The sequence below is a fragment of the Ursus arctos genome, unplaced genomic scaffold (genome assembly GCF_023065955.2).
Source record: "Ursus arctos isolate Adak ecotype North America unplaced genomic scaffold, UrsArc2.0 scaffold_21, whole genome shotgun sequence".
Classification (NCBI taxonomy): Eukaryota; Metazoa; Chordata; class Mammalia; order Carnivora; family Ursidae; genus Ursus; species Ursus arctos.
In genome coordinates, this window is record NW_026622886.1 from 1,076,199 (window position 1) to 1,096,000 (window position 19,802).

At 45.9% G+C, this 19,802-nt stretch overlaps 1 protein-coding gene across 2 annotated transcripts; it reads left to right on the top strand.

Annotated features, from left to right (window-relative positions):
- Positions 1–9,864: 9,864 nt before the first annotated feature.
- SNU13 (small nuclear ribonucleoprotein 13) lies at positions 9,865–19,325 on the top strand. Of its 2 annotated transcripts, none has more exons than XM_026479536.4 (3): positions 9,865–9,977; positions 17,127–17,247; positions 18,110–19,325. In XM_026479536.4, the coding sequence occupies exons 1-3, from the start codon at positions 9,975–9,977 to the stop codon at positions 18,370–18,372; spliced, it is 387 nt and encodes a 128-aa protein (XP_026335321.1). In that variant the 5' UTR covers positions 9,865–9,974; the 3' UTR covers positions 18,373–19,325. The 2 variants fall into 2 exon arrangements, with proteins under 2 accessions (XP_026335321.1, XP_026335322.1); XM_026479537.4 differs by lacking the exon at positions 9,865–9,977 and adding an exon at positions 14,289–14,395.
- Positions 19,326–19,802: the final 477 nt, after the last annotated feature.

Here is a 19,802-nt window from a genome sequence, read left to right on the forward strand (position 1 = left end):
CATGGCCTGCCCTGGAGTATGAGGTCCTCAGTCTGCAGTGAGCCATCTCTGCCTGCTGAGAGACTCCTGGCCTAGCCTTTTTCCTGTCCCTGCTGTTCTCATTGGAAGGCTCTTGGCCACACCAGCTCCTAGACTGTGCTGCAGGCCTGGAGTTCCTGCGAGCGGCAGCAGCCTTGGCTCTAGGAGGAGCCTCTTCCTGGACATCCCATGGTTCTCTGGTGCCTCCTGGTGGCCTGACTCTCCCACGCTTTTCAGAATGGATGGAAGTGCCCGTGGGTTCGCACTGGTGTGACCCACATTTCTCCAGAGCTCTGGCCTGTGTAGGAAGTTTTAAGCTTTTTCTTTCTGGGGGCTGAATTCTCTGGGATCTCTCAGTTGACTTAAGGCCTGGCCTGAAGCCCTGGGCCTCACAATGTCTTTCTTGCTGTCGTTGGAGCTCACAGGCTGTGATTAATCCAGGGAGCCTCGCCCCAGCAAGGGGTGGTGGGCACGGTCCTAATAAGAGCAAATGGGACTCCAGGATCCGCTGGGGGAGACCCCACTTCAGGTGTGCAATCTTCCGTCGCATGAGGGACTCCAGGAGGAGCCGTTGGCTCTTTTTGAGGACTGGCCACTTGGGCAGGACAGTGAGGGCAGTGGGAGCACCCACCAGAGCTGTGGCAGCTTGGGAGGCCTGGCCACATGAGACAGAGGGGCAGGCAGAGGACAGGCCCAAGGGAGCAGCCACAAGTTCTCCAGAATGTAAGTTCTGGGGCTGGCGAGTCAGGGCAGAAGTCTTCCCTGCATCCACACTTCTACCCCTTGGTCGGCTTCTCTGGGCTTCAGATGGGGCCTGCTGGGAGGTTAGCCTGACCCTTGCTCTATGCTTTTTGGCAGAGGCCGTGCTCTGGCTGACCAAATGTTCTCCCTCCCCACTCCAGTTGGGGAGAGGCTTCATCTCAGGACAGGAAGCAGAGGCCACTGCCTGTTCCTGTTCCATGGCCCCACATCTGTAGCCAGTGAGGGCTGGGGGCCCCTCACCCCCAGAAGAGTCAACTGGGAGACTGTCTTTAGCAGCATCTTTTCCTCTGACCTGCTCCTCGTTTCCTCCTCTTGAAATATGAGGACCTCCGGCCTCCTCAGCTCTGCACTCTCTCTGGCCCCTGACATCGTGGATTTCTGCAGCATCCTCATCTCCATCCTTGTTCCAGTTCCCCAGCCCTTGTATCTGGATCTCTCCATCAACTTCACTTCTTACCTGTCCCTGGTAATTTCCCTCTGGAGCCTGGGTTTCTGTACCATCATCACCTGTGGTCCCTCTCAGGTTTCTCTTCCCCTGTATTTCAGTCTCTGCACCATTCTCACCTCCCACCTGCTTCTGGTTTGTCCACTCTGATGAACAGCTCTTTTCATCAACTTTGCTTTTCATCAGTCTCTGGGGACCTCCCCTAAGTCCCTGGGTCTTTCCACTATCCTCGCTTCTAGCCTCTCTCTGACTTCTCTTTCCCAATGCCTGATTTTCCTCCTCCTTTCTTCTGGTCTGCTCCCAATTGGTCCTCCCTGGTGAGTGGCTCTCTCCAGTTTCACAATCTAACTGTCCCTGGTTCTCTCTCTCAGGCGTCTGAGTCTCTACAGCATCTTCACTTCCAGCCTGAATTTCTGTTCCATTCTCACCTCCTGTCTGCTTCTGGTTCTTCCACTCTGATAAACGGGTCTTTCTATCAATAACACCTTTTAACTGGCTCTCGTTTTCTTCTCCAGGTTCCCAGGTCTCTGTATCACCTTCACCTGCAGCTTCTCTCTGGCATATCTTTTTTGGAGCTTGAATTTCTGCACCATTCTCTTCTCCAAACTGCTCCTCTTTCTTCCACTCGGCTGAATGAGTTTCTCCGTCAGTTTGACTTGTTAATTGTCCCTTGTTTTCGGCCTCAGATGCTTGGGTGTTTCCACCATTCTCATCTCCAACCTGCTCCTCTTTCTTCCATTCTGCTGAATGAGTTTCTCTATCAATTTGACTGGTTAATTCTCCCTTGTTTTCAGCCTCAGATGCCTGGTTGTTTGCACCATCCTTGCTTCCAATGTATTCCTGAATCTTACACTCGGGTGTATGAATCTTGCCATTAATTTTACTGCTTAACTGACCCTGGTTTTCTTCCCCAAGTTCCTGGGTCTCTTTATCATCTTCACCTTTAAGCCCTCTCAGATTTCTCTTCCCTAATGCCTGAATGTCTATTCTCTTCTCATCTCCAAACTGCTCCTGGTTCCTCCTCTCTGTTGGATGGGTGTCTACATAAGTTTCATGTCTTAATTGTCCCTGGTTCTCTGTCTCAGGAGCCATGGTATTTGTACCATCCTCATCTCCATCTATTCTCTGGTCTCTCTTCTCTGGTGTCTGAGTTTCTGCTCTAAGTTCACCTCCAGTCTGATTCTGATTCCCCCAACATGGTATCTCGCATTCTCTGTCAATTTTACTTCCACTCTGGTCCTGATTCCCCCAACATGGTATCTCAAATTCTCTGTCTATTTCACTTGCTACTGGTCTCTGGTCTCCCCACCATGGCGCCTGGATCACTACCCAGTCCTCCTCTCTTATCTCCCTGAGGTTCTTTCTTCTAGATATCTGGGGCTCCCCAGCATCCTCACCCCTTCTCAAGCCTTGGTTTCTCCACCCCACTAGAAGTTCACGTCTTAGTTGTTTCCAGATCTCTTCCCTAGATGCTTGGATCTTCCCAGATTTCTCCCTTCCACCCTGATCCTGCTTTTCCCACCCTGGTGTCTGAATCCCTATAACATTCTCACTTCCAAAGCATTCCTGTTTTTCCCACCCCAGGGTCTGGGTCTCCACACCTTCCTTTTGTGTTACTTCCCCCAGGTTCTCCCTCCCAGATACCTGGGTTTGCACATCATTCTCACCTTCAACCTGGGCCTTGTCTCTCCTCTCCTGTGCCTGAATTTCTATACCAGTATCATCTCTATTCTTGTCTTGTTTTCCCCACCCTGGCGCCTGGCTTTCCTCACCATCCTCACTTCCAATCTGGCTCTGCTTCCCCAATTCTTGGGCCTTGGTCTCTCCTTCATCCTCTCCTCTGGCCTCTTTCTTGTTCTTCTCAAGTGCCTGGGTCTCAACGGCATCCTCATTTCTACTCTTATCCTGGTTCCGCCACTCTGGTGTTTGAGTCTCTGCATCAGTTTTACATCTTAACTGTTCCTGGTTCTCTACTATATGTGCCTGGGTTCCAGGAGTATTCTCACCTCCAGCCTCCCTCTCGTTTCTGTTCCCTAGTTCCTGAATTTTGGCTCTATTCTCTATTCCCATCTGGTCCTGATTCTTTGACCCTGGTGTCAGGATATCTCCATCAGTTTTACTTATTACTAGTCTCTGACTTCTCCAAGCCAGGACCTTAGTCTCTGCATTATCCTCCATCTCAGAGTTCACTGGGAGTTGACTTCCGGTTGCCTGAGTCTCCCAAGCGTCCTCCCCACTGCTGTCTGTCTGGTTCACCCACCTTAGAGCCTCTCTGCCTAGCATCTGGTTTTCCCTCCCTGGTACCCAGGCCTCTTGTGGGCAGCCCCAGGACTTCCAGGTGGACATTCCCACTTGTTGGTTGGAAGGATCAGGCAGGAAGTCTCTTGAGCAGAACTGCAGCCTCTGAGATGAAGAGAGGTTTGAGAGAGAGGTGGCTAAAATCATGGGTGTGAGGTGAGACCTCATGCTGACAACAGGCTCTAGTGGTACCAACTCTTCCTGGGAGTGGACCAGCAGCTGCTCCATCCTTTGGTACCTGTCCAGGGTAGGGGATAGTGACTTGGAAATCAGGTGAGTCTGCTCATCACTGAGACACCAGGGTACCTGCCATGCTTCCCAAGAACTGTCCTGGGAAAGCATACAGGTGCTTGAAAGGGAGGTGGTGCAAAAGAAGGGCTCAAAAGGAGTGTGGAAATCCCAAGGTGGGCCCTGACATGGGTGCTGCCAAGAGAGCAGGTATTGGGTCCATGATTCCTGGAGGCTCCTCCGGTATTCCTGCCTCTTCTTTTGTACCCATTGTTGGACATGAGCATCCAGGCCACTGAAATCACCAGGACTGAAGAAGAATTCAGGAGTCATCCTGAAACAAGTGTCATGTCTCACGGAGGGCACTGCCCACTTCTTCGGTGGCACCTGTAGTTGAGAATGGAGAAGCAAAACCCGTGCTCACACATTGTCTCAGCTAATTCTCACAGATCGGAATTACAATCTCCATTATCCAGATGAGGATGCTAGGCTCAGAAAAGAGGGAATCACTTCCCTTAGGGCATTCATTTAAGAAAAACAAAGAGCTTACTCCAGGCCAGACACTATTCTAGATGCTGGGGTTACCAGTGTGAACAAGACAAAGTCCTTGTCAGGTGCTATCTTCCAGACATGGAAGACACAATAACCAAGTATACAACATGTTAGATATTGAAAAGTGTTCTGATGGAAATAAAAGTAGAGTGGGTTGGGGCTAACTCCATTAGACAGGCTGGTCACACACTTCTCAGAGGAGGTGACATTTGACTGGAGACCTGAATGAAATGATAGGCAACCAAGTGACATCTGAAGAAACAGCACTGAAGGCAGAGGAGATGTTAGTGCAAAGGCCCTGAGGTCAGAACAAGGTCATGTGTGTGAGAACATCAAGGGGTCCCTATGTCCAGGATGGAACATGTGATGAAAAGAGTGCTGGGAGATGAGGTCAGAGAGAAATGTAGGACAGATCATGCTGGGCCTTGGACTTATGGTTAGGAGTTTGGATTTTATTCTGAGTTTGAGAGGGAGTGTATCTCTAGGAGCCCTTGTAGGGATTTGAGGGGCAAAGTGTTAGGGTCTGTTTTTAAAAGTTGGTTCTTGCTCACAAGCATAAGGTTAAGCCAGGTGCAAAAGAAAACCTGTATGATTTCATACAGGCAAAACTAGTCTATGTTATTAGGAATCAGCATAGTTGTGACTACTGCAGCTTCTGGGCTGCAGTAATGGTGTTTCTTAATCTGGGGGCTGCACATGGTTGTATTCAGTTTGTGAAAATTCATTGATTTATACACATATAGTCTATGTATGTGTATTATCCTTGGATTAAAATTTTAAGGGGGAATTAGAAAGAAAGAAGATCATTTTGTCAGCTGAGTGGAACATTGTCTGTGCTTGGATGAGAGAGGCCCCAGGAACCAGACAGAAGGCAGTACTACAGTGTAGGTGAGACATGAGGGACACTTTGCCCAGGGGGCTGTGGGGAGATTTCAAGAAGTGATCATATTTGAGATCTGGTTTGCAAGTAGAGCCCATAGGACTTGTAGATGGATTGAATGTGTGGAGCAAGGGAGAGAGACCAGGGTGACTGATGGGTTTGGGGCCTGGGGATGCTCTCTCTCCCTGACCAGTCTTAAGTTCCCCCATGTGATTCATCTCTGGTACGTAGGGCATAGAACAGGGGCCTCGTAGCAAATGAATGAGAGAAGCTTAGTGCTGAGGGAAGGAGGTGTGTGGGGCCCCCTCACCTTGATGACCTTCCTCATGCTGGGGTGGGTCCTGGTGACCTGGTGCCAGTAGTGCTGGACCTGCCAGATGAGAAAGAGGCAGAGCACGAGCAGGTTGCCACAGCACCGAGGGTCCCTGCAGCTGCGATCCTCAGAAAGCAGGCCCCGCACAGGCTCCCACTCAGGGCCCTGGAATGGCCCCACCACAGCACAGGCTCCCAGCAGTGGCAGCAACATGACAAAGCTCAGGTGAGCAGGTGGTGTTAGGGAGTTGGAGGGCAGGCCTGGTATGGCTGACTCAGCCAGGTTGTGGTGAGTAGCCCCTGCCTCACAGTACCTGTGTCACTGAGGCTACCTCACAAAGGAGCCTCAGCCTCCGTTCCAGCTCCTGAACCAGGCACCAGAGCTGGTTAACGTGCCCTCAGTGCAGGTAAGACCAGCACTGGGGACCTGTCCAAAAGAAATTAAGAGGAAGAAGAATTTGTTTTAGATATCCTGTCCTCTGGAGTGAAGAGATTACATTTCTCCCTGTGTGATGGGGTGATGTAACATGTAGCCCGCATGATTTCTTTCTTCCTATTAGATACTTTCATCAGTGTGTAAATCTGTTTATCTAATACCAAACTTTTAATAATGAACACTGTATTGAATATGTGTATCCTTCTTTGACCACCTAGCATTCCTTCCTCTTTGCTCACAGTATTCTGGTTTTCTGTTGGGGATTACTTTTCCCATCTCAGGATTGGTAGAGAAATAAATCAGTGTTAGTAGAGAAGTAAATGCTACCCTGAAGATTGTCCTTCACCCAAAGGTTATATTCAAAATATTGAATAGTGGAACAGAAAGGGGCATCAACCAATCAGATGGGCCAGGCCTTAACCCTTTAATAGCTGCTTTGTAAGTGTTTCTGAGAACCCCAGGAGGGGGACATCACCTACTTACCAACCAGTTGTGATGTATTTCTCTATTTTAAAAACCCAGTATGCTACATGATGTATCCTGGCTAAATGTCACCCCAGCTTATATCTGATACTCTCTCATAGATCTAGGACAGTCAAGGAATGGAGGTGTGACTTAGGTTGGCCAACTGGGCTTTCTCTGCCAGGGCTCTAAATACCAAGAACAGAGATTCAAGGTGGGAATAGGAAGTTGGTGAGAAAAAGAAAAAGAACTGGCCATTTCTATCAATTAAGACTTGGTGTTGCTAGGAGCTGGCCTGACACAGCTGGGCGTTGGTATTCTCCTATTCAACATAAACAACTTCATAGATTATCAACATCAGACAAAGCCACTCTGTGATAATCAAGACAAAAACAGAACCACTCTTTAATCCCATTTGAACACAGACAAAAACATGAACATTATTGAAACCACAAAAATCACCAAATTCCCCTTATCCTGGTTAATATGAGTGAGTGCTATTTCTTTACCAATTACTGCTTTAGCCCCACTTCATTCCGTCCACCTTGTAGGTAAGATTATTAAGATGCACGGGGCGCCTGGGTGGCACAGCGGTTAAGCGTCTGCCTTCAGCTCAGGGCGTGGTCCCGGCATTCTGGGATCGAGCCCCACATCAGGCTCCTCTGCTATGAGCCTGCTTCTTCCTCTCCCACTCCCCCTGCTTGTGTTCCCTCTCTCGCTGGCTGTCTCTATCTCTGTCAAATAAAATCTTAAAAAAAAAAGATTATTAAGATGCGCAATCATAGGGGTACCCGGGTGGCTGTGTCGGTTAGGTGACCAACTCTTGATTTTGGCTCAGGTCATGATCTCAGGGTCATGAGATCAAGCCCTGCATCAGGCTCCACGCTCAGCAGGGAGCCTGCTTGAGATTCTCTCCCTCACTCTTTGCCCCTCCCTGCTTGTGCACTCTCTTTCGCTAAAATAAATATAAATAAATAAATAAATCTTTTTAAAAAGAAGATGCCCAATCACAGAATTATTCACACTCCCTGATGCCATCTAATCCAGAGCAAACCCCACAATTCCTTGAACCCACCCTAAAATCACCTAATACAACCCAAATCCTACAGTAAATCCTTTCTAATGCCTCTTATTGAGAAGGCTTATCATTCCCCATGGTGTGCATTCTGCCTTGATGCAATAAGTAATAACACTATAGGGTGTGTTCCTGCTAGTCCTTGGCCGGAGGGCATTGACAATGGAGTGAGACTGTAGGGCTGGTTCTGCCCTCACAACCAACTCCTGTGGAATCTATGGGATCCATGACAGAGTTTTTTGCAAACTCTTTTTTGGTTGCTTGCCAGCAAAAATCCCTAAGTGAAATAGGCACTACCTTTGGACCAGGCATAGTGCCAGCAGATAGGTATCCAAAGTACCCAAGCCATCTACAAGACCTGCACTCATAGAGCTCTCAGTGTGGTTGGAAAGGTGGACACTGAATAAAGGCAGAGTTGACAGATGCTATAATGGGCAAGGACACAGGGCTGTGGGTCCATCCAGCAGGGGCATTTACCTGGTCTGGGTGATCAGGGAGGCTTCACTGAAGAGGTGATGAATAGGAGTTAGCTTAGCAAAACAGTGGAGCACATTACACCCAACAAAGGGTGATGGATGGGTTAGAGAAATTGGGGTGTGCTCAGGGTAGAAAAAGAGGGTAGAAAAAGGTAGAGCTATTATCATTGGGATGTAGGCGGGGACTGGTGGAGAGGGGCCTAGTAAGCTATGGCAAGGACTTAGGGTTTTAAGCACAGAAGTGTGGTAAAAGAAATTTATAAGACAGATTGATCTTGAACATATGTCAACATTTATTAACTTACTAGCAAGGGATACAACAAAATACAAAAAGGTGACCTAGCTTTAAGAGAATTTGGAAATTGAGTTATTATATAGTCAGGAAACAGAATTAAGTGAGATGTACTGTCTCCTTACTCATAGTAATAAAAACATCAAGTTCCCATCGTTCTTTACTGAGGAGACCTGGGATATGACGGTCCTAGATGCCAGGTAGGCCAAATAACAACTGGAAATTGTTATAAAGGATATGTAAAAAGCAAATGATAAGGACACATCTATAAATATAAATTGGAATGTTTAATTCCCCAACAATGGTTGTTGATATGTCCCATTAGTATGGAAACATAAATAGGATCTGAAAAGTGAGCAACAGAATCCAAATTACAGGTTCTACTCTTACACAGGACCCATCTGTGGGCCTTTCTTAATTTGGAGACAAATCATGTTCTTTGACAAGCTGTATAAGATATGCATGAGGTGAAGTTTGATGGAGCAATTTTTTATGTAATTTATGTTCCATCCTGCAGCCAGTTCAAACCCATCCCGTTGCCCCATACCACAACTCGTCTCAGGTATAGCAGCCAGATGTGGTGGAAGTAACCCAGGCCAATAGCCAAAATCCCAAGGCCAAGTTCTGATTCAGCTACTGCCTCACTCTGTGACTGTGGGCAAGCAGCTGGCCCCTCTCCACCAGTCCGCACCTGCATCCCTTCTCCGGGCCTATAAAATGAAGAGATTGCTGCATGATTCCTAAGGGTCCTCTACCTCTAGGTTTCCAAAATAATTAACTGGAACTAGCCTATAATGGGCTAGTTTTGGCTAGATCCAAATGGTCCCAAGATGTGCCTGGCATCATGTTGGAGAGAAATGAGTAAGGGCCCTAAGGATCAGAAAGGAGTTCTTAGAGGTGGCGAGGCATGAGTCTAGCTTTAAATAATGGAGATTTGGAGCAGCATAGAGAAAAGAGCAGTATGCTGGGCAGAAGAAAATGGGTGTCCTATGACATCTCAAAACTCAACCTGACAGAAATTCAACCCTCACCCCCAAACCTCTTCTTCCAGAATTCCTTACTCAATGGATTCCATTTCTGGTGGACTCCACATTTCCCACCAGTATTTTAACAAGGATATCTAAATATGGGGGTGCCTGGGTGGCTCAGTTTTGGTTAAGCGCACCTGCCTTCCGCTCAGGTCATGATCCCAGGGTCCTGGGATCCAGCCCCACTCAGCAGGGAACCTGCTTCTCCCTCTCCCCACTGCTTGAGCTCTCTCTCATTATCTCTCTCTCTCAAATAAATAAAAAAATTTTTAAAGGATATCTAAATACGAAGGAGAGCATTTAGGATCATCCATCATTACCTCCATACCGTTCTGTCACCTGTGTAGGGTCAAAAAGATGATTTTGAAAGCACAAGAATGTGCTCAAAGATAAAGAGGCAATGGAACCGATGACACCACTGAAACCTGTTGGTGTGTGTATGTGTATGCATGTTTAATTCATTGCTCCTAACAAAGATTTGTAGTATAATAAAAACAAAAATTGCAAACTGCGACCCCTCTCCCAGAACCTACGCAATTCCGGGGCGCCCTTAGAGGACGCATCCGTCCGCTTGTAATGGCGTCAGTTCCGCTTCCTGCCGCACGCGGCCATTCCCATTTCTCCGGCGCGACCTTCCGGCTCAGGCGCGCGCGCTCCCGCTCTGACGTCGCCTGCGCTCGGAGGGGTGGCAGGACCGCGAAATCGCAGATATGGTGAGTGCGTGCTCCTGGCACCCGGCCTGGGAAGCGGGAGACTCCGGGTTCGTTTCACTCACTGGACCGCCGGGGCTTAGAACGTACGCTGTTTAGACAGCCCGGCCCGGGGTTAGACTCCCGCCGGCCGGGAAGTCCCAGCCGTCCGGCCCCGAGTTAGAACTCGGGCAGCCACGGGGACCCAGCAGCCCCGCTCGAGGTTAGAACTCGGGAAGCCTCAGAGTCCCAACTGCGGTGGTCGGGGGTACTTTGCAGCACTGTGTGCGCGTGGCCGAAAGCGTCGGGAGAGTGGAGGAGCCCTGGCCCAAGGTGGGAGAAAGAGACCAACCCACGTGGGAGAGAGTAGAAAGGTGGATGAGAAAACTTGGCTCCATTTTTTTTTTTTTTTTCCTTTTTGGGGATTGCTAAGGATGGTGTGGAACCCAGGATTCAGATCAGCCTCCCCTTTCCCACTTCCCTATTTGTTGATGTTCAGGAGAGGGAGATACAGATTTCCATGGATCTGCGCCTTAGTGCCCGCCGAGAGTTACACGTGCCAGGGACTTATGGGAGCCTTTGGCGTTTGGGGGCTGTGGGAAATGTAGAGTGACCCCGAACCCCGGCCTGGGTTGACGAAAGGCTTCCGGGAGGCGGTACTCTACCAAATCAGAGGTCCTGGTAGCACCACGTGCAACTTCTCTAAGCTGTTGGTGATCTCCCAATTTTTAATCAACTCCTGTAGGTTGGTAGCTGGTTTTGTTTAGCACTTGGTAAGGAAGGAACAGTTTGCAAAGAGCTTCCATTTCCATGGTGACGTTTAGTCCTTCCAACGGAGCTTGGATCCCGTTGGGCATCTTCCCCCTTTTTGGTCCCCCCCCCTCCCCCGGTATTTTGAAGCTAGTACGTGGCTGAGCCTAGAACTTGCAACCAACTCGTCTTACACAATTCCATGAAAAGTTTTGGAATAGGGTGGTCTCTAGTTGAACTTAGAAATTTCCCTCAACTGTGAAATGGGGATAACGATGCATGAGGATGTTGTGATGATTAAATGAGATAACGCAGGGGCGTTTGGGTGGGTCAGTGGTTTGAGCCTCCCACTACTGATTTTCTCCCAGGTCATGATCTCAGGATCCGGGGAGCGGCACCGTGTCTGGCTCCATGCTAAGCGTGGTGTCCGCTTGGGATTCTCTCTCCGCCTCCACCCTGCTTGCTCTGGCGTGCGCACTCTCTCTCAAATAATAAAACTTTTTAAAAGAATTAAATGAGATAATGCATGTTAAATACCTAATCCTAATACTTAGTATGGTGTTAATGAGCACGCAGTGTTTGTTGTTAAAACTTTTCGGGGTATTTTTTGTCTTTTTGGTGTACAGGGAGACCAAACGGATCAGGCTAGGGATGAAAATTAGCTAGCAGTATGCTTTCATTCCTTCACTCATTTTGATAACCCTCGGAAAAATTAAAAGGTGAATAAATGCACACTAAGCAAATTTCAGTTACTATTTATGAGCCGACCTTTTATTGTTGATTGTAATTAAAACGATAAGGTGAGGCCTCTTTGATGGTTTTTCCGGCTCCTGAAGTCTTCCCTTTTTATGAATTTAATGTTTTGTTAAGAGTTGAGAATCCTAAATTCCAGAGACTGCATTGGGAATACCTGGCAGGGACGCCTGGGTGGCTCATTTGGTTAAGCAGATGCCTTCGGCTCAGGTCATGATTACAGGGGTCCTGGAATCAAGTCCCACAACCGGCTCCTTGCTCAGTGGGGAGCCTGTTTGTCCCTTTGCCTGCCACTCCTTCTGCTTGTGCTCTCTCTCTCTGACTGATAAACAAATAAATAAAATATTTTTAAAAACCTGACTTTTTAAAAAGTATATATTTAGGAGTGATTTGAATTAAAGTGTTGTTGGGTCCTTTATTGTTGATGAACATTAGATTTTGATAAGTCAAGGACAAGTGTTGTAATATCTCAGGTAGCCACCAAAAGAATACAGATCTGTAAGTCCAAGCCAGTAAAAGTAATAGTGGTGTGAAAATAAACCCAAAGGAAGGAAAGAAAGAAAAAGAAACATATCAGTTGGAACAAACAGAACGCACAAAAAGAAGGATTTGAACCTAATACATCAGTACTTACGTAAATATAGAAAAAGACCAAGTGCTCCAATTAACACAGATTAAAAAGACTGGTAGGGGCGCCTGAGTGGCGCCGTCGTTAAGCGTCTGCCTTCGGCTCAGGGCGTGATCCCGGCGTTCTGGGATCGAGCCCCGCATCAGGCTCCTCCACTAGGAGTCTGCTTCTTCCTCTCCCACTGCCCCTGCTTGTGTTCCCTCTCTCGCTGGCTGTCTCTGTCAAATAAATAAATAAAATCTTTAAAATAAATAAATAAAAAGACTGGTAAATGTATGCCAAGTTAAAAGGTGTGATGTAGCCTCTATAAACATCATAAAGAAACAGGTTTTAAGGTGCAAGGCAGGGATGCCTGGGTGGCTCAGTCGGTTAAGTGTCTGCCTTTGGCTCAGGTCAGGATCATGGGATTCTGGCATTGGCAGGGTGTCTGCTTCTCCTGCCTTCCCCTGCTGGTGCTTGCTCAGTTTCTCTGTCTTCCTCTCTCAAGTACATAAATAAAATCTTTAAAAAGGTGAAATGCATCTGTGAAAATAAACAGTGGCTAAAAAAATAAGGTATGAAGAAAATAAAAATGACATAATTACAAGAAGAAATAGACAAATATGCAATTATATAGCATTTAAGTATAGAAATGATAGATGGTGAAGCCAGAACATCAGTATGGAAATAGATTTGAACAACACCTTCAATAAACTTGATCTAGTGGTCGTAGTGAATCTAGTGAATAAAATCATAACGGAAATTTGAAAACAGAACTGATCAGTAATGAGAATACCACACACCAGAGCATGTAGGAAGCAGCTAGAGTATTACCTGGAACTTAAAATGTTTCTGTTGGAAGGGAAGGAACTATAAAAGGTAGGAAAAGAATAAAAGGACAAAAGCAGAAATTATTGAAAAAGCAAATAGATCCGACTGTTATAGGGAAGACAATCAGAAAATTTTCTTTGAAAAGTCCCCTCCAGTGAGATTAATCAAGAAAATAAGCAAAAGAGGTATAAGTAAGGGGTAGCAAACATGCAGGAGACATAGTCTGCAGATATTAGAAAGGATATTATGAACAGTTGATAGCTATAAATACCAAAACTGAGATGAAATGAATAAATGCCTGAAAAAAAATGTAATGTATCAAAACCAATTTAAGTAGAAATAAAACTGAAGGGGCACCTGGGTGGCTCAGACGGTTAAGCACCTGCCTTTGGCTCAGGTCAGGATCCCAGGGTCCTGGAATCGAGTCCCACTCCAGGCTCCCTGCTCAATGGGGAGCCTGCTTCTCCCTGTCCCTCTGCTTGTGGTCTCTCTCTGCCAGATAAATGAATAAAATCTTAAAAATAATAAAACTGAAGAGTAAAGAAGCAAAGTTAATTTTTTTTTCATGAAAAAAATCCTATACCTAGTTTTGAAAATAGCTTTATTGAGATAATTTATGTACTATAAAAAGTTCATCACCTGTTTGAAGTGTGTAGTTGAAAAGTTTTTTTCATATATTTACAGAGTTGTGCAACCACTGCTGTAGAATTTTAGAACATTTTTATCACCCTCCCCAAGAAACCTTATGTCTGTTAGCTAAAGGATATAAAATTATAAGAGCCTATTTAAGTTGGTTTTACCTCAGGAATGCACAATTGGCTTAACATTCAAAAAACTGTAGGGAAAAAAAGGGAAAAAGTATTTTTCATCTGAGTCAGCACAAAAAAATCTGACAGAATTCAACACCAATTTGTTTAAGGAAGAAATTCTTTATTTTTTATTTAAATTCAGTTAGCCAACTGATGGTACATCATTAGTTTTAGAGAAATTCTTAATACAGTAGAAAATAAAGTGAACTTTTTTCTTAATAAAGTGAATCTTCTTAGCCTGAAATTGGTAGGAGTAAATTTAAAAGGTATTAAGCCTTTTGGAAAAATTGTAAAGCCTTATTGAAAAGTACTGACGTAGTATATATATTTAAGTGATTGATAGATTCTGCATCCTAAATCTTTTACCGCAGTTGGGATTATATCAAATCTACAAATCAGATTGTCCCAGCAGATTTTTGTGGGCCTTGAGAAGCTGATTCTAGAATGTATGCAGAACAGCGGACCAATAATGAGGAGACTTTTTCCCCACTTGTTCAGGGAACTCTAGGCCTCACTTAATACTTCATCCTGGGACCACTGCCGTATTTTAGGGACCGGGAGTTTGGGTGCAATCTCACTCTTGATGTCACTTCCGCTGACATCACCCCTGCGTCACTTCCTGCTTCTCTGCGGGTGGGTCATTTCTGTGTCCTTGCGGTATCAGGCAGGAGACCACCGAGACAGACGCAATGGTGAGTGTTCCCACCGGGCCGGCACCCACGGGTCACCACCTAGAGCTGCGGTGCCGCGTGCCGGATGCCGCGGTCCAGCCTCCAAAACCAGGGTTGGACTCGACCGCCGCGGCGAACCGCTCATTGCTCGCGATGATAACGTGGGGTGCGCCCGAATTTTATATACAAATATATATAGTTGTAAAAAGGGTCATAGGGAAAACAAATGAGAAATTAATGAAAATGGTTGAACTCGAGAGGTAGGGATGAGGAGGAAGGAATGGTATAAGCAGCCCCCATCCAGTTTGTTCCCTACATGGGTTATTTTGAAGCAAAGCCAATGACGTAGCATTTTATTCATAGGTATTAAAGTATGTAAAATAAGGGTTTTTAGCAACTGCAATGCCATCATAATTACCCAAAATTTAATAATTCTGTAATAGTAAATACCTAATATTAGAATCAAAGGTTTGATCAGATTTTTTTTCTTTCCTTTTTTTTTTAACCCCCAAGACTACTTGGACACAGATATTTTGTTCTTCAAGAGGGGTGATGAACACATGGCATCTTGTGATGTTGGTAGCTGTTAATCAGTGTCTGGAGCTATTAATGTATGTCTGGATTAATTACCTAATGAATATGGGTTGCAGGATGGTGGGATTTGATTGAATCATTCCTTCTTTATTAGGTGGAATAATGATACAAGGGAAAGTTGTCATCGATTTGTTACCTAGTGATACAGTCTGTGTAGGAAAGGTGGGAATGAATGCTTTACTGTTTACCAGTTTTCAAAACACTTTTAGCTCATTAAAATAGCTTTTACTTTGAAAACATGTAGATGTTTTATATATTTGGAAAGTAAAATCTTAATTTTTTTTAAGCAAGCTGAATACGAAGGAACCCAAATTGTATATCAAATTGATAACCACAGGGAAAACATTGATTTGAATAACTTGAATATAGTACTCTGACTAGATGGCCCTGGTCAGGTATGTTCTAGGAACAAAAAGAAATTTCTGCCTTCTTGGTAGAGGTACCAGCCATTTTGTATGTATTAACAGGTCAGGTAAATGAGAAAATTACGTTTTGGAAACCAGGATTTTTTTTTTTTTCTTTTCTTTTTTAAATGATTTTTTATTATATTATGTTAGTCACCATACAGTACATCCCCGGTTTCCGATGTAAGGCTCGATGATTCATTAGTTGTGTATAACACCCAGTGCACCATGCAATACGTGCCCTCCTTACTACCCATCACCGGTCTATCCCATTCCCCCACCCCCCTCCCCTCTGAAGTCCTCAGTTTGTTTCTCATAGTCCATAGTCTCTCATGTTTCATTCCCCCTTCTGATTACCCCCCCTTTCTTTATCCCTTTCTTCCCCTACCGATCATCCTAGTTCTTATGTTCCATAGATGAGAGAAATCATATGATAGTTGTCTTTCTCTGCTTGACTTATTTCACTCAGCATTATCTCCTCCAGTGCTGTCCATGTTGTAGCAAATGTTGAGAACTCGTTCTTTCTGATAGCTGAGTAATATTCCATTGTATATATGGACCACAACTTCTTAATCCAGTCATCTGTTGAAGGGCATCTCGGCTCCTTCCACAATTTAGCTATTGTGGACATTGCTGCTATGAACATTGGGGTGCATATGGCCCTTCTCTTCACTACGTCTGTATCTTTGGGGTAAATACCCAGTAGTGCAATGGCTGGATCATAGGGTAGCTCAATTTTTAACTTTTTAAGGGACCTCCACACTGTTTTCCAGAGTGGCTGTACCAACTTGCATTCCCACCAACAATGTAGGAGGGATCCCCTTTCTCCACATCCTCTCCAACAATTGTTGTTTCTTGCCTTGTCTATTTTTGCCATTCTAACTGGCGTAAGGTGGTATCTCAGTGTGGTTTTGATTTGAATTTCCTTGATGGCTAATGATTTTGAACATTTTTTCATGTGTCTGTTAGCCATTTGTATGTCTTCATTGGAAAAGTGTCTGTTCATATCTTCTGCCCATTTTTTGATTTGTTTATTTGTTTCTCGTGTATTGAGTTTGAGAAGTTCTTTGTAGATCTTGGATACCAGTCCTTTATCTGTAGTGTCATTTGCAAATATCTTCTCCCATTCCGTGGGCTGCCTCTTAGTTTTTCTGACTGTTTCCTTGGCTGTGCAGAAACTTTTAATCTTGATGAAGTCCCATAAATTCATTTTATCTTTTGTTTCTCTTGCCTTTGGGGATGTGTCATGAAAAAGGTTGCTTTGGCCGATGTCGTAGAGGTTGTTGCCTTTGTTCTCCTCTAGAATTTTGATGGATTCCTGTCTCACATCGAGGTCTTTCATCCATTTGGAGTTTATTTTTGTGTATGGTGTGAGAGAGTGGTCAAGGGAAACCAGGATTTTTAGTGAGGACAGAGGAAGATTTGAATACTGAATGGGGAATAGAGAAAACTTTGTGCTGCATTTCTATAAATTATACCTTGATTTTGATTCAGTAAATTCGTATGACTCAAGTGGATACTGAGCCATGAGAACCCATTTGTAATCCATTTGCTATAATATTACCAAGCAAAAGAGAGGCAAATAAAAGTATATAAGCTTTAGTGTACATCATTGGAGTGGGTAATTGCTAAAAAAAATTTTTTAAGCTGATCATTGTCTCTCAGTTGTTAATTGAAGTGTTTTGTGACTTGTCTGGAACAATTTCTGGTTCAGTTTGATGCTTTAATGACTCCCCCCACTTCCCACCCCATAGACTGAGGCTGATGTGAATCCGAAGGCCTACCCCCTCGCAGACGCCCACCTCACCAAGAAACTCCTGGACCTTGTTCAGCAGTCGTGTAACTACAAGCAGCTTCGGAAAGGAGCCAATGAAGGTAAGGCAGCCAGAGAGTGCTTCAGGTAGAGTGATAAAGGCACTGTCTCTGGCTTAGATTTCCAATTTGGAAAGAGGGCTGGATACTCTTGATTGGAACCAGTGGAGGGACTTTCAGAGCAGCATTTTGGCAGTGCGTGCTAAAGGCTCACGGACGAAGAATTATTCCCGATCTCCTGGTTGTTAACATTTTGCGGCATTTGCCTTCTGCTGAGAATGAGAGGCAGGATTTGAACTCGGGCATTGTGGCTCCATAGTCTGCTCTGGTCAGTGCGCCAGCATTAACAGAGTATGTCTGTGCACTAGCACCGGGCCACAGAGATGAGCAGTCGGGAGTGGTTAAACAATGCTGTGGGGTGCTGATTTTGCTTGGTAAGTTGCATACAGTGTGAGCTTTCCAGAAATATTGCTCCTGACAGATTGGGATGGTAAAACCCGGATCCTTCCTTGATCACAGAGTTTGAGAAGTGCTCTACCGCAAAGCCGCGTGCTGGCAGAGCTTGTGTGCAGGCTGTTCCCTGTCGACCAGGCAGGGGATGGTGGTGACTTGGACAAGTGTGGTGGTCGAGGAGAGGAAAGAAGTGGTCTGTTTCAGGATGTGTTTTCACAGAACTGATGGGTTTGATGTAGGGTTTGAGAAAGGCGTGGAGGATGGCTAATTGACACTTAAATCCCTTATCACTTCCCAGGGCCACTATGGGACACAGAGAATTGCTTGTGCCTTGGGATTTTTGCCCAGTTCTCTCGCACCTGAGTTTCTTTTCCTTGGAAATTGCTTTGTTGTAGCTTCCATGCCCAACCTCCCCCCCGCCCCCTGTGCCCCCCACCCCCCACTTACTGACCTCCTGTCCTTCTCTCCTCAGCCACCAAAACCCTCAACAGAGGCATCTCTGAGTTCATCGTGATGGCTGCAGACGCTGAGCCCCTGGAGATCATCCTGCACCTTCCACTGCTATGCGAGGATAAGAATGTGCCCTATGTGTTTGTGCGCTCCAAGCAGGCCCTGGGGCGGGCCTGCGGGGTCTCCAGACCTGTCATTGCCTGTTCTGTCACCATCAAAGAAGGCTCACAGCTGAAGCAGCAGATCCAGTCCATTCAGCAGTCCATTGAAAGGCTCTTAGTCTAAACCAGTGGCCTCTGCCCCACTCCTCACTGAATCCTCCCCCTGGGTTTGTGTATCATATTGTCTGTGTTCACTGTAGTTTCTCCAGCTCCTTCTCGTTATATTCTAGTACGAAAACTGGGTTTTGCATTTTTGTATTATTTTTGTTTTATAGGATGTTATCCATATATTAATCCCCCACCCCAGTCTCCCATTCTACTCTCTCTGCCGTCCTATCCTCTCTTTTGAGAAAATGAACTAATGCCGAAAATAGGCGGAAACAGAGTGGTGACACCATTGAAAGGCAGGGAAGAGCCAGGCTAGAGATCTGGTTCCAACATTCAGGCGCTAACTTCCTGCTGTATGTAGGACATGATGGATGTAAACGCCGTTCACTTTGTATCCCTTGTGCCTGGAGAACAGAATCATTCCATACGTGTTTGCCCACTAGGGGGCTATGTATCATTTGGGGAGAAAGCATGTATTCTGTGAGGTCGTTAGATGTATGTCCAAGTGTCCTTTGCCGATATACCCCTGCTGTCTGCTTTGGTCATGTGATGTTATTCCCCCTCTCCCCCAACTCCCAACCATGCCCCTGAGGGTGGCGGGGCAGCAGCATACCAAAGAGATGTGCTGCAGAATTCCAGAGGCTGCCTGGACCAGTCAGACATGAGGCAGCTGACCTGGTCTTGAAGGAATCCAGAGTGGCTAGGGAAAAAAAGGGTCAGCTGATGCTGGAATGAGGAAGTCTGGGCAAGTCACAGAGACCTGACTGGAAGCTACAGCAGAGATGTTGGCATCAAGGAAACATCCTCTCTGGTGAATGGAGATGTCTTCAGTGGACACTTAGTACCCGTTTCCTGCCACGATGTGGGTCAGATGTATGTACTCTTCATCACATCGGAAGGACAGTGCTAGTGTGTCATTCTTGTGAGCACCCTAATAAAGAAATATATTCATATTCCAGTTTAAAGAAAGTGTGAGTCTTGGTATGTAGCCAGCTAATACCTGAACGAGGAACTGCTTAGCATTATTAGAATGGTTATAGCTTCTCGAGCTTTTTACCGAGAATGTGTGGAAAAGCCACTACCTCAGGTGATTTCTGTTGCTCAAAGTATCTTGTACAGACATGATCGTTGAGGTGTTGCTCTCACGCTACAAAGGGTTTCTTACCCACAGCACTGCTGATGTTTTGGGGCTGGATAATTCTTTACGGTAGGGGGCTGCCCCTCCGCTGCTGAATGTTCAGCAGCATCTCTGGCCTTTACCCACCCGGATGTCAGTAGCAATCTCCCACCCCTAAGATGTTGCCAGATGTTCCCTGGTGGCAGTCACCCCTAGTTGAGAACTGTTGCAGAGCTAGGGCTCCTAGTAGCCTTTGGCAGATGCTGGGGGGGGGGGGGGGTGATGACTGAAGCCATTGCCACCTCACCTGCCTCTTCTACCCATTATCT

Coding starts and splice junctions, on each gene's coding strand:
- SNU13 (XM_026479536.4), top strand. Junction 17,248..18,109: donor TCGGAAAGGAGCCAATGAAG/GTAAGGCAGCCA, acceptor TTCTCTCCTCAG/CCACCAAAACCCTCAACAGA.